General features: G+C 38.8%; 1 protein-coding gene across 3 annotated transcripts in view; it reads right to left on the bottom strand.

The window, feature by feature from the left end:
* Positions 1–17,648, bottom strand: part of RGS6 (regulator of G protein signaling 6) — a 2,564,457-nt gene that overhangs the window by 154,474 nt on the left and 2,392,335 nt on the right. For all 3 annotated transcript variants that reach the window (XM_044074660.1, XM_044074661.1, XM_044074662.1), the window contains exon 15: positions 8,059–8,245. In XM_044074660.1, coding sequence (XP_043930595.1) covers positions 8,059–8,245 — 187 coding nt within the window. The remainder of the gene's footprint in view (positions 1–8,058; positions 8,246–17,648) is intronic.

The raw sequence follows: 17,648 nt of genomic DNA, 5'->3' as shown, positions 1-17,648 counted from the left end.
GAGACATGATCTGCCTTTTACAAACCTGAACTGGGTAGGGTCCAGAGTTTGGAGATTACCAATGTCATTGTTTATAAGTTCCATGATGATTCATTCCACAGCCTTGCAGGCCAGGCTCATCAGGCTAATGGGGTGGTAGTTCACGGGGTCCATGTTGGCTCCCTCTTTGTGGAGTGGGATAACCATTGCTGTGCGCCATTTAGTGGGCACAAAGCCTGAGGTGAGGCTATGATTGAACATGGTACTTAGGTGGGGTGCTAGTTCGTTCTGTAGTTCATGTAGAATGCAGACTGGGATGTTGCCAGGTCCCATAGATGCTGTGTTCTTGGCTTTGGAGAGTGTGTTTGTTACCTATGCAGCCGTGATTACAGGAACTTTGCATTCTTCTGGTATAGAGATGGGCCGTTTAGGGGGTGAGAGAGGGGTAAAGTTAGCACTGAACCTGTCTGCCAGGATGTTGGTAATATCAGTTGAGTCTGTATATTTAGTACCATTGTGCTGTAACTCAGAGCAGATCTGAGTGTTGCCATTGATATTCTTGACATAGCTATAGAATGCTTTGTGGTTGTCTTTAGAATCAGTGGCGATTTTTTTTTCGTAACTAGATTTGGAGGATTTTATGAGGGATCTCAGATTCTTACTGAGCCTGACCATGGAGTTCCTCCAATCATGGGATTTTACTCTTTTTTGCAACAGTTTCTTTCTTTTGTTTTAGAGTTTCTTTATGGCAGGGGACCACCAGATTAGCTTCCTTTTTTTGGAGGATAGCATCTTGGTTCTGTTAGGGATTGCATGGTCCATGCACTCGTGTAAGTGCTTATAAAGTGCATTTGTATAGGATTCAGCAGTCGTACCTCTAGTGTCCGTCAGCATGGCTGTCGTGAAGTTTGCTACTTCTGTCTTAAGAAGCGTGAAGTTGTCTTTGGAGAAATGTTTTACGGTGGTTTCCCTACTGGGGGGTGGGGGTGGGATGTGAATGTCTAGGGTGATTAGCTTGTGGTTGGATCTGACCAATGAGGAATTGACCTCTGGTGTAGAACACCGGTTGCCCATGTTGGTCATGACCAGGTCTAGGATATTGCTGCCCCTGGTGGGGGTGTAGATAAGTTGATCCAAGGTGTTGGAATTTATGAATTCCAGAAAACGTTGAGCACAAGAGTTGGTACATGAGTAGTTTTCCCAGTTAATGGTGGGGTAGTTGAAATCGCCCATTATTAGGGTGTTAGGTTGTACCCTAATATTTTCCAGTGTATCAAGAAATGAGGAGTGGGAATCCTGGGGCATGGTGGGGGATCTGTAGCAAGCTACAATTTGGACTGCAGTCTTGCCCAGAGTTAGTTGCACTTGGATAACCGTGGATGCATTATGCTGAGCAACTAGCCTGGAGGTGTGGATATCCTTAATGAATATGGACACGCCTCCATCTTTAGTGTTTCGGTCCAGGTTAGGTGGCTGAAAGGTGTGGTATGAATTATAGCCTGGTAATGCAGTGGTGCTCTCTGTAACTTTGAACCAGGTCTCTGTCACTGCACAGATGTCAATGTTCTCCATTTTAAGGAGTGCCTCGAGTGAGTGCATTTTGAGGTTTAGACTTCTAGCATTAAGTAGCATTACCCTCAGATTTTGCTTGCTTGTACCTGTTATGGTGGTGAATTTGTCATTTGAACCTTGCCTAAAAAAAGGCACTATAGGGGTGGCAAGAGACTTAGCCAGTATCTGGAATCCCAAGGGCAACAGGTGCAGGCCATCTCTGGCAAAGCATCGTGGTTTGTCGATTATGACATCCCAGGCAGACAGATACTGGATCCCCTTAGAATGACACCAGAAGCTTAGCCAATTGTTGAAGTCAATCATTTTGTCCTTGTACTGTGATATCATTCTGGGTGATGGCAGGATGCTACTCAGGGTTAGGGTCATACTTGCTTGGGCTTCAAGATCGGACAGCTCCTCCATGTCTCTTTTCATGTAGTCCAGGGAGGTATATCTCAGGTCATTCACATCAACATGGGCAATGACAGAGTCATATTTGTACTTGACCTGAGTGAGTGCATTATGTGGCAGATCCTGACACCTGACAGGCAGCTGACAGTAACTTTCTCCTTGTTTAGCCTGGTGAGCGGAACATCAGTACGCCTGACTATAGAGTCACTTATGACTAGAGTGTTGGGTACGTTGTTATGCCTTATGGGCTGTGGTTGAGTGACACACTGAGTTTGTGGGCTATGTGTCATTTTGGTTGTGTTGGGGGGTGGAGGTTGCTTGAGTTTCTGCTTTGGAGGTCCCTGTTGCTTGGGTAGATTTTTATTGAGAGCCTCCATGAATGTAGGTGTGTGTTGTGGTTCTATGTGTGTGTTTTGGTGGTGTAGGTTTTGAGGGACTGTGTGATGAGTGTGGTGTGGTGCAAGTGTTTACCTTCTCCTCTTGACTGTCTAGTCCAGTCTTGGGTGAAGAGAGCTTTGCTTCCAGTTTGGCTATATAAGTGCATCTCTCACAGACTGTAGTGTTGGGTGGTAGGAGGAGAGGGTTGTCTGTGTACATAAGGCAATTGCTGCATTGCCCCAAGATGCCCACATTCATCAGGTAGACAGGAGAAAACACCGGGAGCTGACCCTTAGCCATGCCTGGATAGGTGCTTATTTATTAAGTACTAAAAACTGTTTTCCTCTAGACAAGTGAGTAAAGTTCAGTGCTGTAGTAATTTGTAACTTATTTAGTGCTTACAATGAGTTCTGAACAAGTTCTTAGCTCAAAGAAACAGATTTGAGTGCTGAAACTAGAAAACTGGCTAGTTCTAAGAAACAAAATTGAGCTAGAAGGCTTCCCTTCAACACAGAAAGGCTTGTGGGCTCAGAAGCCCGCAAACAGTCCTGGACACAGCAAATCTATATCCAGACTAGACTACCCACAGGAAAGGCAGGAAACAACCTTAGAAAATATATATATATTTTTTGTAAAGTGGAAAGGGGAAAGGAGGAGCAGAAGCTAACTGGGTTAGCCTTCTGAAATGTTCTCCCTGTATTAGGTAGAATGAAGTAATGACACTAGACTGGGAGGAATGTCCCAGATCAGATTTACAGTAGGGGCGGGTAACATGTATACATGAATAGGTTTTCTTCATTTCCACTTGTAAAAATACTTGTAGAAGGATTTACTGAGAAATTGGTAATGAGGCCTACTATATTAAAATGCTTATTCATCCAATAGGAATTCCCTTACAGTTATTTGCTGGGTCTGCAGAAGGGCTTTGAAGTGGGAGGACAGGGAGCTGACCTTGTCCTGGGGAAGAAAGGCTTTCATTACGTCTGTCCTGATCCTGGAACCCAGAAATGTTTTGCTTTGTTCTGGGGTCAAGGAGGATTTTGGGAAGTTGAGGGTGAACTTCAGTCTTTAGAGTAGGCACATGGTGAACTCCAGATGGATTGAGAGGGTTTCCCTGCAGTCTGCTAGGATCAGGATGTTGTCCAGTTAGGGGTAAATCTGAATCCCTTGTGTTCTGCAATAGGCCAGGCATTTTGTGAACATTCTGGGAGCAGTGGAGAAACCAAAGGACAATGCAGTAAATCAGAATTGAGAGGAGGGTCCAGAAAAGCGTAAGAATTTTCTGTGGGAAGGTTGAATGGGTATGTGCAGATAGGCTTCTTTCAGGTTGAGTGTAGCCATGAAAGCCTGGGCCAATGCCAGTTGCTGTTTGTAGAGAGGAGGAGGCTTTACGGTGCATTTTAAGTGGGTCAAAAGTAAAGTGGTACTGACAGATCCAAGATTAATGAGTTTCTGAAAGATATGGTGTTAATTTGTACATTATAAAGCCTGAATATTTATTCCATCTACTTACATTTCAATGCTTCAGACAACACTAAGATATCCATGCTATCTCCTGTCACATGGCAAAGAGAATTACTGATTAACCTTGCAAAAGCGAATAGGCTACTTATCTCAGGAAGTGTCAGTCTGTTACTAAACATGCAAACCTTCAGTCGCTGCACATCTAGAACAATGTCACCTTCTAGCACTACTGTTTTCCATCATCATCGTCATCATCATAGTATGGAGCTCTGGCCAAAAGTCACTCAATTTTTACTAAAATGTTTGCAGAAAACCTTCTCAAAAGTTACTTCAACTAGCTAGAACAAGCTGCCAGTTCATATTAGAAATTATAAAAAAATCTTACTGTTCAAAAAAAAAATAATCACCCCTTTGACACCTACAGTGTCTTCATTTTTAATGAGAATGGTTGATAGTTACTGTTTACTAATGATGTCTATTATATGTTTATAACACTATGTACGTGTTGATGTATAAAAGTTAATTCTTTTTTTTTGTCAGCACAAATCTATCATCACTATTGTTAATTATTTAATACTGATTTGTCTATTGTGCATTTATTTATTTATTTTTCTGTTTACTGTTTCCTACTTTATATTGCTTAATATGTTTTGTCTTGAATAAGATGTACACTTCTGGGCCTTAAGGACATGGTTGCAGCAGAAAAGGGTCTAAGGACCAGTTAGTTCACTTAATAATTTAACAAATAAATAAGGAAGTAAATGTACAATTTGCATTTTGTGTGACTATGAATAAATTGCTTAATCACTGTGTCTATGGGCCACTGTACAAGCAAACTCATATGTTAAATTAACCACTTCAATTTGTCAAACATCATAAAAGAATATCATTTAAACAGCTACAACAAGTACTATACTAGTATGTCAATCATCTCTTGCAGAAATGAAAGTGATACTGTTTCATGAATGATTTCTGTCTTTTTAGGGAGGATTAAGCCAAACATTACAAAATGGATGTTAGGTTTGGCTAGACAAAATTCAGAAAAGTGTATTTGTGATTAGTACACAAACTGTAATGAAACATCTTATAAAATCTTCTATTTAAAATGACTTTAAGTTAGTTAGCAAATGATAGTTGTATTCCAGGTTTACAACTTGCTGTACATAGCCGTCCAGAAAAACATGGACTGACTAATCACAATGGAGGGGACATAAATGTCATTCCTTGGACTGTTTAAGATGCTGTTTTGAGTGAGAGGTGAGAGTGTGGTGACATTGCTAGTATTCAAATGCATGATGTTTAACCTGGATAGACACACTTGTTACTTCTGAAATCATTTGATGGAGCACTGAAAGGTGAAAAGTAAAATCTGTTTCTAAATTGTGTATGGATCAGTATATTATTATACATTATGGAAGGTCAAAAAGCGGTAATCAAAAAGTCATAGGTTGGGTGTAAGAGCTCATGACATACAAGTCATGAAAGAGTTTGATACCCTGGATTGTATGTTTCAATTTACATGTTCCCATTTAGGCATGTTTGAATTTACATGCCCCCATTTAGGTATTTTGAATGCATGTGTTCCCATTTAGGCATTCTTGACTTTACGTATTCCCATTTAGGCATGTTTGAATTTACATGCCCCCATTTAGGTATTTTGAATGTATGTGTTCCCATTTAGGCATGCTTGAATTTACGTATTCTCATTTAGGCATGTCTAAATTTACATGCTCCCATTTAAGTATGTTTGAATTTACATGCTCCCATATAGGCATTTTTGAATTTATGTGTTCCCATTTAGGCAAGTTTGAATTTATGTGTTCCCATTTAGGCATGTTTGAATTTACATGATCCCATTTAGGCATGTGTGATGGCCTCTGTTTACTCTGGGCCAGTAATCAAAGAGCCTCAGTCGTCACCACTGACACCATTGAGAGATGGCCACTAAAAACAGGAATGAATTTACACAGTATTTTCAAATGTAGCTCTCCGAATCAAACACAGTTTTCCCCAAAAGCACACAGGGAACACGCTCCACTGGTACTGGACTCTCTGTCTCCACATCTCAAACAAGACTCACTTTGTTGCACTGTGTCCCAGTTCTAAGTAGCTGACTGACACACACACACACACACACACACACACACACACACACACACACACACACACACACACACACACACACACACACTTCTGGGGAAGGCTGGCACAGATTTACTATCTGTATCTCTTCTGCCCAGACTATAAGTTTAATCTTGCTGCCACCAGTCAACCACTGTCAAGGTCTTATTAGGGTATCCAATTATACTGAGTAAAATCAATATTAACATAAATGGTAGGGTGTAACCAAAGCAGCCAGGCTTTTTGGAGTGGCAAAGGCATAAAATAAGCATAGGTACTCTCAAGATGTTAAAAGTGGTCTCTAAAAGACCAGCTACAATGAAAGGTTTAAAAATATTTAATAATAAATAATAAAATAGAAAACGCAAGAATACTAAAATCAAAGTACAATAAACATCAGAGTTTCAATCACAGGAGAAATAAAAATATCACAGTTAGACAGATTCAAACAGATGAAGAAAAACACTACTAAACTAATCTCATTGTATTTCTTGACTGTCTAAAGAATAAGTGTTCCCAATCTAACTTAATCAATACAGCAATGCAAGATAGGATGCTGAGATGTTTACTTCCACAAGGCGAGGTGATGAGCTTCCAACTAACTGAACACAACTGTGATAACTGTCATATATTTTTATATCAGATTCCAAAGAAAAGAAAACAAAACAAGCTGTTGGGTGAGTTCCATCCTCTCGGTGCTGGTTATAAAATGACATCACATTTGATAACTTGACTCAGGTACAACACACATTCAGAGCATTGCTAAGATCTGTTGCAGTATTTGAAAATTATAGAACAGTTTCAAAAACATCTACCCTTCCCTTCCAGAATTCTTTGTTTAAACATAAATGTTTAATCAGTTATAATAACACTGTTGATACATTTTTAACACAAGCATCTGTTACAAGCCAGTGTGATAGTCAAATGACAGAAACTTATTTACAAAATTCCAGCTAACTATGCTGGCATATGTTACAAATGCACGGCCCTATTATCCCTGACATATATGGCAATACCTCACATTGTCACAGCATGTTTGAATTTATGTGCTCTCATTTAGGCATGTTTGAATTAATTTACGAGCTCTCATTTAGGCATGTTTGAATTTACCTTTTCCCATTTAGGCATGTTTGAATTTACGTTTTCCCTTTTGAAAATAGGGATTGATGGCCTGAGTTTAATTAAAATGGTAGTTTATTTCACATGTATAGGGGGTTTTGAGATATGCAGATGTCACATTTCATGGTACAGTTAATATTAGCTTTTATTGAGGAGTCCCTGCTAACTTCAGGTCATATGGGGGCTATTCTAAGCAAAATGTGTCAGACAATAATGGGTTATTTAATGCACTGTATTTTGACAGAGGTTTCCTTTAAGAAGATGACAAGCCACAGAGGAGAGAGAGACAGTTACTGTACCTTTAACCAAGTATTTTTCTGCATAATTTGTCAAATTTTATTATTATGTCTCATGATCAGTGTACAGATACTGGAATCATGTGAACAGATAGACATCTTTTTTCCCCCAGAGCAAAATCTCTGAAAGCACTTTTGTTGAAACACAGGGTAAATTTGTTTTTGCAGTGGACAAGTCACCCTGCACCCCCAGTGGGGTGGGGACACTCCTGACATTCCCAGACGTAAATATACCACTCCAAGGTTGCACAACAGTGGAGAAAAAGGAATTCTTTGCTGTTGGTGAAAGTGCTTTTTGGCAAGATATTTTCACTAAAATGTCAGTTGTCAAAACTGCCACTGATCTACTGACAGGCTAACACATATTCTGTACACTAACACCATTTTCAAGTCACATGAATTTGTTTGTGAGTTTATATTTAAAGATGACTTTGCTTTGACAACTTTGTTTACTTACAGTTTGTAGCTTGCGGTAATGTACTTATCTGCAATGGGCCACATTCAGACTATACTACAGAAGTACCATTAACACAAGTGGCACACACAGAAGGTCAGTGAAAATGCAATGATTAAAACACTGACTTTAGCAGTGGATTTGACTTCACCCTCTAGTTTTGCATTTAACTAAAGCAAATAAACAGATTTTGTCACGATATGGTTTCGGTATGACATAGAATAAAAAAATATTCGCACATTAGCATACAACATAGAATAAAAAGATATTCGCACATCAGCATACCTGTGCATCTTCAAACGTGTACCTTCCTGGGTCTTTGACATTCTGACTTGTTATTTCGTAACTATGGGAGTCGAGGTTGATCGAGCTGGGAGCACCTGGTGCTAGGAATTCGTGCCATATCTCCTGGACTCTATCGGCCACCTCCTGTAGTGGCTGTTTCTTCAAGTCTTGAACTGCTAACCAAAACCTTTAAAGAGAAGAATCAAGAGAGCTGATGAGTTTTAGTGCTTGAAGTACTAGTTTAGGTAAATTTTGTTTGACATTAGTGCTTGAAGTACTAGTTTAGGTAAATTTTGCTTGACTTTAGTGCTTGAAGTACTAGTTTAGGTAAATTTTGTTTGACTTTAGTGCTTGAAGTACTAGTTTAGGTAAATTTTGTTTGACTTTAGTGCTTGAAGTACTAGTTTAGGTAAATTTTGTTTGACTTTAGTGCTTGAAGTACTAGTTTAGGTACATTTTGTTTGACTTTAGTGCTTGAAGTACTAGTTTAGGTAAATTTTGCTTGACTTTAGTGCTTGAAATACTAGTTTAGGTAAATTTTGTTTGACTTTAGTGCTTGAAGTACTAGTTTAGGTAAATTTTGTTTGACTTTAGTGCTTGAAGTACTAGTTTAGGTAAATTTTGTTTGACTTTAGTGCTTGAAGTACTAGTTTAGGTAAATTTTGTTTGACTTTAGTGCTTGAAGTACTAGTTTAGGTAAATTTTGTTTGACAGCTATTTTAGTCTAGTGCTTGAAGTACTAGTTTAGGTAAATTTTGTTTGACTTTAGTGCTTGAAGTGCTAGTTTAGGTAAATTTTGTTTGACTTTAGTGCTTGAAGTACTAGTTTAGGTAAATTTTGTTTGACTTTAGTGCTTGAAGTACTAGTTTAGGTAAATTTTGTTTGACAGCTATTTTAGTCTGTAAAATTGCATGGCAATTTGGTGTTTAACAGAAATATATTTTGTATGCTATTAAAATTGTATGTTACTTTTGGTAATGAGGTTGGTATGTTTAGTATAGGCCTGACTGTAATTACAGTTCAGGATATTAAAAGTAAAGATAATATAGAACATACCAAATGCAAATGAAGTAAAAAAAAAGTAAAACAAAAGGGTTAGCATTGAAAAATGGGTCCCTATTAAATCAGCGAATGCTCAAAATAGTGAAAGCTGTTTAATTGACCCTTTTTAATCAAAACGGTGAAATCCAAAACACACGGAACAGCTATTTTTTTCCCAGGGGGAAAAAAATCACTGGGCCATTTTCAGGACTTTGCCATTTTCTCCACTGTGGTGAGATCTCGGAGTTGGTATATTTAAGTAGGGAGGTGTGGGGGGAGCACACTTTGTGTTTGTTTTTTTTTTTTTTTTTTTTACAGAGCCAGCAATTTTTTCCACTGTTTCTTGTGTTCAGCATTTTGCCTTTTCGACATTTTATGGTCGATTATACAGCATTCTCTATTTTAAGCATTTGCTGTTATAATATAGATCCTTAAAAAAACACCTTAAATTATTATATAACATTATAGCACAGAAACACATTTATAACAGTAACAAAAGACTGTAATCTGACCAGGTTTATTCATAAACACATATGTCTGAATGCACTGACTTGGCGCGTCAGTTGTCTACTAACACATGAGCCTATGAATCTATGAACATTATTGTTCTGTCACTAATGCCCCTCCCTTCGCACACATTTTGGACACCCACCAGGAAATATCTATATATAATTCACTTTTGAGTTGAGTGCATCTAACCACAGTTAGAATACAGTCAGCAAACTGGGAAAGGATATTCTTCTCTATTTAATTTATAAGCCTTATTAGGCACTTAGGGAGTTTCCATGATGCCCTGTTTGATTCTTAAAATGGTAAAGATATGTAATGTGCATACATAATACAGTACAAGGAAGCAAGGCAGAAAACCTGCAGACTTCCTTTACACATTTACAAACCACCAGTTTCACCTGGTTGTTGATGTACAGTCAATCATTCATAGTACAGTATTGCTCATTGATAATACCATCCTGACCTGTGTCCTCACACAGTCAAACTATGACTCCTTAGCTGCTATTTTGGCTCTTATTTTAAAAAAGGGAAGTGATGTCTGAACCTTTTGCAGCAGTGAATTTGATTTCATCCTCTAGTTTTACATTTAAATACAGCAAATGCGCAGACGTGTAACCGACTGTTGCAGGTGTCAAGTGATGCTTTTCAGACATAATACTGGGGCACATAACTTCCACTAAGCAAGTGGAAGTTTCTAGCTGTTTGTACTTCTAGTATATTAGTAATAATGAAGCACGGTTAGAAAAAAAGAAAGTACATCACCATCTAGTGATCAGTGTTGTTTACTGCTGTAATATCTCAGTATTGTTTTTTCTCTGTTTTAGTCATGGACACACGTGCATGCTCACACATACACACACACACACACACACACACACACACACACACACACACACACACACACACACACACACACACACACACACACACACACTTTACACGCTCTTATCTGCAAGTCCACTTGCATGTACGCAGACAATATGAATTAACTATTATCTTAGAGACGTGTCCTCTAAAATGATTCTCAGTTGAGTAAACAACTGTGCTGTAAACATTAAAATGCTTTAAAGTCATTATTCCTATGATCCTATGATTGCTGCAGACTTACTGTATATTTCATATTGAAACTATTTATTCCACTCAGTACAGAAGAGAAGGAAATTAAATAAAGAAAGCTTAACGTAAAAGAAAATGAAAACAAAATTGGGGGGAATGTGCATGATAAAGTTAATGTGGTATCATAAGCATTTTCAATTTTATCCAACAGTTTTTAGCACTTTCATCCAGGTAAAGGACTATTTCAGAAATGAGTACCACTTACAAACACACACATATGTATATAATGAAACTGTCATGTGACATTCATGATTGAAATTTAAAGACAAAACATTAAAAATAATTTAGAATACTGAACAGTGAAATATAAGTAGTAAAAAAATGTACAATGTAAATAGTCAAATCACCTTATCTCTTTGGTTCTTGGTTCTTACAATTATGCTTTTCACTACTGCTGGTTCTTAGGTTCTTTGTTTTTAGAACTTACTTACCTTTCAACCTGTAAGCACAAGAAATCTGGACAAAGTCAAAATAACTGGGATACAAAAGCCAAGAATCTCACTCAGATTTTAAATATTGCCCTTATTAAACTTAGAAAGTAGCTAGAATAAACTTACCATGCATTTTCTGGTGGATACAAAGTCTGAAAGGTCAAATGTATGTCATTACTTACTGATTTAAATCATCAGTAATTTGCCAGAAAACTACACATTTTATGAGGAATGGACCAAAAACTAGGCCGCAAACATCTGGACAATTAAGAAATATGGCAGTTGTATGAGCAGCCAATGAGCTTGATTCTGTAGTACTTCGTGGTGGTGGGGGTCAGGTGTTATATTCATGAGGTTTCATAATGAGCACAAAAGAAAGGAATCATTAGATATCAATTTTCACTTGACAGGTGCATGCCATGCTCACTTCATTTCTTGTATTTGTTCAGTAGGCATTAAGGCGAAAGCAGCACTGCTGTGCACAATACATAAGTAAATGGGACAGGAAACAGATTTTAATGAGTGGTGACATGACATTTTGCTTTGCGCTTTAAGATTGTGGGGAAACAAGATATAACACTTTAAAATAGTTGCTGAAAAGCAATATTTGGCAGAGTACTGCTTTGTATAAAAAAGAAAGTAAAAAGAAAACAGTGGTGACTCCATTTCCATGATGAAACACATGCCTTCACACTAATATTAATCTTCAAATGCTTTTATTAGCAGCACTCCATTTTGAAGCATACCTGTCAATGGTCCAGATTTTCACAGAATGTCCACTTCTTTACCTCATATTTTTTGTCTGTTCCTCATAAAATTTGTGTTTTTTTTTGGTAAATCAATGGGATAAGCTGAGGACTGAAGACACCAAATAATGACATATATATATATATATATATATATATATATATATATATATATATATATATATATACATTTAGACTTCATATCCTTTGGAAAATGCATGCTAACACAAATCCTATTATTCTAACAACTAAGTTTGTATGTGCAATATTTAAAAACTGTCCCTATTTTTGGGCCTATGTTCCCCCGTTATGTCAGGCTTTGCCCAGACTTCCTGCATTAAGAGGTTGAGAGCTATGTTTTGAAGTGGTTTTGATTTGCGTATAAGGTTGCCTTGATGTGGCTGTCCTGTATAAGCATCAAAGTAAAGCAAACCAACACAAAAAAACTAAGACACTCTATTCGGGTACCAGGAATTAACAAGGATAAAACTGGATGATATGGAGCTGAGACAGGCACTGCCAATGTTTGCAGCTCCTAAAACACCTGATAAACCAATTAAAATATTCAAGGCTGGGGCCAGTGTTGTCAAATGTCAATGATATACATTTGTGTTACTGACTATTCTTCCAGAGGCAAACTCAGAAAAATTTAGATTAACACTTTGTTGTCACGGTTAAAATTAAGCAGTGTTCAATAACAAATAAAATGTACACAAAATACAGCAGCTGTAATGCTAAACACTCTAAAAACAGAAAAAGGTTGAAGATTAAAAAAAACAAGATTAGGAGAAAGCTGAAATGGATAGGTCCTGTTAGCTCTCTAAGTCAACAGGATAAGGCTGGATTCATTGGACAGAATAACTTACAGCTGAGTTATTTAATTGTTATTTTTTTATCTACATTTCTTTACTGGGGAAGTCCAACGGAGCAGAATCCTATTTTCAGTGGGAACCCAGGGAGAAAAGCTCCAGTAAAAAATTAACAAAAAATTAATAAAAAATTAAATACAAAGAAATACAAAAGCTCCAATACAACACTGATAAAACAGAGCAGAGTATAAGACTTGAATAAGTTGACAAACAAATTGAATGGAGTATGTATAGTACAGGGCATATATTCTGTATATACCTACCATTGGTAATGATGCTCCAAAGAGAGAGGTATACAGGATTAAAGCTGACAATTGACTAAGTCTTAGAAACCAGCAAATGCCTCTCAATGGCTAACATAAGAGGATTGGCAGAACAACTCGCTCATCAAGCAAAATAAACAACTTGGGACAAATTAAGCCTACCAAGGTTAAATCTAAGATAGAAGCAGCCTCCTAGGCTAAAGACATCTGCAATGCATTCTTCAGCTATGTCTGAAACCTCAAACAGAATATACAACAATTTACCAAACTAATTACAAATGGAGTCAATTACCATGAGTTGTATTATACAGCAGAGCACTAGGGAACAGGTCTTTAAACCGCTTTCCTAGGCCTAAAACACAGGATCAGTGGGACATAATAATATTCCAGGATGCCTCCTTAATAGTATGAAACATGACCCATTTGGGCAACTAGAAATACTATTCAAACATAGCCTTCAAACAGGATTTGTGCCAGGTGAGTGGAGGACTGAAAATGTTACCCCTCTGCACAAGGGTGGGCCATCCATGGACCCAGGAAACTAATGACCCATAAGCCTGACTAGCCTCATGTGTAAAGCCATGGAAAGAATAATCATGACATATGATAAAATATGGTATAAGAACCTTCAGACATTAGACCCAACACAGTTTAGTTCCATCAAGAGAAGGTCATGTCTACTCATCCTGGTGGACTTCTTCAAGAAGGTCACCAAAGCAATGGAATAGGACAAACTTGTATACATACCTAGCTCCTCCTGCCTAAAGCATTTGACATAATATCCCATCCAGGCATTGTAGGCAAGCTCACAAAATGATGTATATACCCCATGCCATCTGCTGGTTAGCTGACTCACAGATAGGACACAACAAGTCAGGATAGATAAGTCTACTTCCACAAAAAGGACAGCTACTAGTGGTGTCCCCCAGGGATGGTGCTGGGCCACTCATTTTTGGCATCTGCTTCTCTGAAGTCAAGGCCAGTATCAAAGGCCTTTGGCTGACCAAGTTCACAGATGATTGAAAACTAGATGCAGTCACAGAATCTCCTAAAGGCACAAACATCCCCCAAGAAGGCCTGACACAGAGTAGTAACTGGTGCCAGAGTCACAGTCTAAAATTCAATGCCAAAAATGCACAATAGTATCTTTTGTAAAGGGAACCACCCATTGAAAGTACTACACTCATAATGCACCCCTAAGAGTTGAACCTGTGAGCAATGATTTCTGAACACATGTAGACAGTGACTTGGCTTGTGACCATCATATATGTATACTGTAGTAAAGAAAGCACTCTATGTTATGAAATTATAGGTAAGGGTATGGCACCTTGGGCCAGAGATGTCATTGTTCTGTTGTACTCAGTCCTCATTGGACCAATCATTGTGTGCAATGCTCCATTCAATATGTACCTGACCAGACATGTGCAACAGCTAGAGACAGAGATTCCTGACAAAAAGAATACATGGTGCAGATAACATGTCCAAAGCAGATTGCTTCAAAGTCTGATCCTTGCACTCTGTCTCCTTCAGATTATTAAGAAGCGATATATGTGTGGCCTTGAAAGCATCCTCTGATCCAGCTCTTATGGACCTATTGCACATCCACAAAACAAATGGCACTACTAGAAACACCAAATCCACAGACATAAATCTTGTTTGCAACATATTAAGGACATTTTGAAGGGACATGTATGTGTCTCAGAGACTACCTCTTCCCATACCAGGTTTCCCATAGGTTCATAGGTTCATATGTGTTTACTAAGCTAATGACCACAAGAGCCTTTTTAAGCCTAGCCATGCATCCCAAATCTCTGACAAGTTCTGATACCCTTGATAAGTATAAGCATGGGCCTGGGAGATGAACCATTTGCAGGTTACCTGCATCCATTAGAGACATAGGTGCCAAACCAAGGATGAATTTCTGGTTTCCCATCCAATTGTCCAATTTGCACTTGAACTGGGTTAGGGAGGAACTCTGCTTCACATGGATAGAGAGCCTGTTCCATAGACAGGGTAATCTCTGAGATACATACCTATCTCTCCAGCAGGTCCTATTTATACCACTGGCAAGGTTTAAGTCTTTAAAATGGGTAATTCTGGTGCTGTTTGTTTTGTGGATATGCAGGAGGTACATCAGAGTGGGGTCTGACAATGCCCTTTATGCCGGGCATAGATCTCCCCTCAAAAGCCTGTTGGAGACAGAATACAGGGATAGGGCCTTTAGGCGGTCTGCATAGGACACATTACATATGCCCTGTATTCTTTTAGTGAGAAACCTCTGTGGACATTCCAATTGTTGGATATGCCTGGTTAGATACATACCAAAGGGGGCATTGTATTCAATGACAGGTCTGATGAATGCCGAATACAGTGGAACAATGACTTTCTTGGACTTAGATGCCATACCTTTGTTTATAAGTTGCGCAACATAGAATGATTTCATCACCACTGTAGACACATGATGATCAAAGGCAAAATTACTATCTATGTGTGTCCCTAAGTCCCTGACTACTGGGTCAGCTGTAAGGGGTGTGTTGTCAATATGACAGTCATCAGGGAGGGATGACTTCCCAAAGGATACTATTACGTATTTCTTGGCATTTAGTTTTAGTCCATGGCTCTGACACCAGTTGTTTGTCTGCATCAGCCCCTCCTGGAGAACATTTGTGTCAGTGTGAGAATCAGTGATGGCTCCTAATTTGCAATCATCTGTAAATGTAGTCAGCCAGAGACCACTGACATTGCCTTGACTTCTGAGAAGTAAATGCTAAAAAGGAGCAGTCCAAGGATTGATCCCTGAGGAACTCCACTTGTGACTGGCCTCTTTGTAGAGGGTTTATATTATATCATGGAACGCTTAAAAAAGCGAACACTGATTGATCAACCTAATTTAAGTGAAAGCTTACAATCTCGAACTGTCAGATCAGCGATTTTTTTCCCAGGGAAAAAAATCGCTGATCCAAAACACATACACACAATACAAGCACACCAAACAAACAGAAATCCATACACATACACCTAAAATCTGATACCTAACCCTACACTAAACTATGCACACACCACTAACTATCCACTTACCTTAACCCAAACTCTAACCCTAAGGTCCGTCACTATTGCACACTCACCTCACCCGCTCCCTAACCCTAACTCACTTAAATCCACCCTAACCCTCATGTCCACTCAATCGCACACACACCTAACCCGAGCCCTAACCCTAACTCACCTAAATCACCCTAACACTCACATCCACACAATCACACACTTACCTGAATCCGACCGGTAACTTTCCACCATAACACTGAAAATACCGAAGCAACAGAAACAGACAACCGAATTCTTTCCCTAGGAAAAAATTTGAGTTTCTGCTGCTTTGATATTTTGCAGTTTCGCGAAAATAAGTTTGATCAATCAGCTTTCGCTTTTTTAAGCGTTCGAGGATATAATATAGACCCTTTGTAGAGGTGGACTCCCCAGTTCTAACTTCCTGGGTCCTGTCTGTGAGCCAGTTGGCTATCCACCGGGTGACATACAGCTTTGTACCTAACCTCTTGAGTTTGCCAACAATGCCAGAGTGGGGTGTATTGTGTCAAATGCATTGGCCAGATCAAGGTAGGCAGTGTGAATAATTTTGCCCTCATCCATTGCTTTGGTGACCTTCTCAAAGAAGTCCACCAGATTGAGTAGGCATGATCTGCCCTTGACAAAACCAAACTAGGTTGGGTCCAATGTCTGGAGGTTTACTACATCTCTATTGATCATCTCCATGATAATTCTTTCATGGCTTTACATATAAGACTAGTGAGACTTATAGGTCTGTAGTTTCCAAGGTCTGTAGATGGCCCACCTTTGTGCAGAGGGATGACTGTTGCCTTTCTCCATTCATGAGGCATGAAGCCTGTTTGGAGGCTACAGTTAAATAGTAATTCCAGAGGCCCTGATAGGTCATGTTTCATGCTATTTAGAAGACATCCTGGGATATTGTCTGGGCCCATTGATGCAGTGTTCTTGGTCTTAGCGAGAGCATTAAGGACCTGTTCCCTAGTAATAGTAGGGGGGGAGTTATATTTGATAATATTTCCTGATAGAAGGTTGAAGGAGAGAGAGGAATAAAGTTGGATCTGAATTTATCAGCCAGGAGGTTTTATATCTTCTGGTTCAGTATAGATGGCTCCATTTACAATGAGCTCTGCATACAATTGTATATTGCCTTTGAGGTTGCTGACATAGCTAAAGAATGCCTTGTGATTGTCCTTGGCCTAACTTATCCCAAATTCGACTTTGGTAGACTTTATTTGTCCTCTGAGTTGTTTGCTTAGTTTGATGAGAGTGCTTTTATCCTGGTGGGTACTGCACCTCCTACTTTAGACATGTTTTCTTCCTCCTGTTATACAGCCAAATGATTTTGTGATTCCACCAGGGTGGCTTGTTTTTGAGTTAGTTCTGCACTTCTTCCTGGCGGCTACAGCTGCCTCTGTGCAGTTATTAACATGCTTGTACAGGGTTTCTGTAAACAGTTCTGCATAGGCAGAGGTGCTCTCAAGGTTTATGGGGGCTTGGAATTTTGCCAGGTTCTCAATTATTAGCAGAAGGTTAGCCTTGGAATAGTTTCTGAAT

This window comes from Protopterus annectens, chromosome 6.part0 (assembly GCF_019279795.1).
Source record: "Protopterus annectens isolate FY-2018-M chromosome 6.part0, PAN1.0, whole genome shotgun sequence".
In the NCBI taxonomy this organism is placed as follows: domain Eukaryota; kingdom Metazoa; phylum Chordata; order Ceratodontiformes; family Protopteridae; genus Protopterus; species Protopterus annectens.
This window is presented reverse-complemented; position numbering and strand designations above follow the sequence as displayed.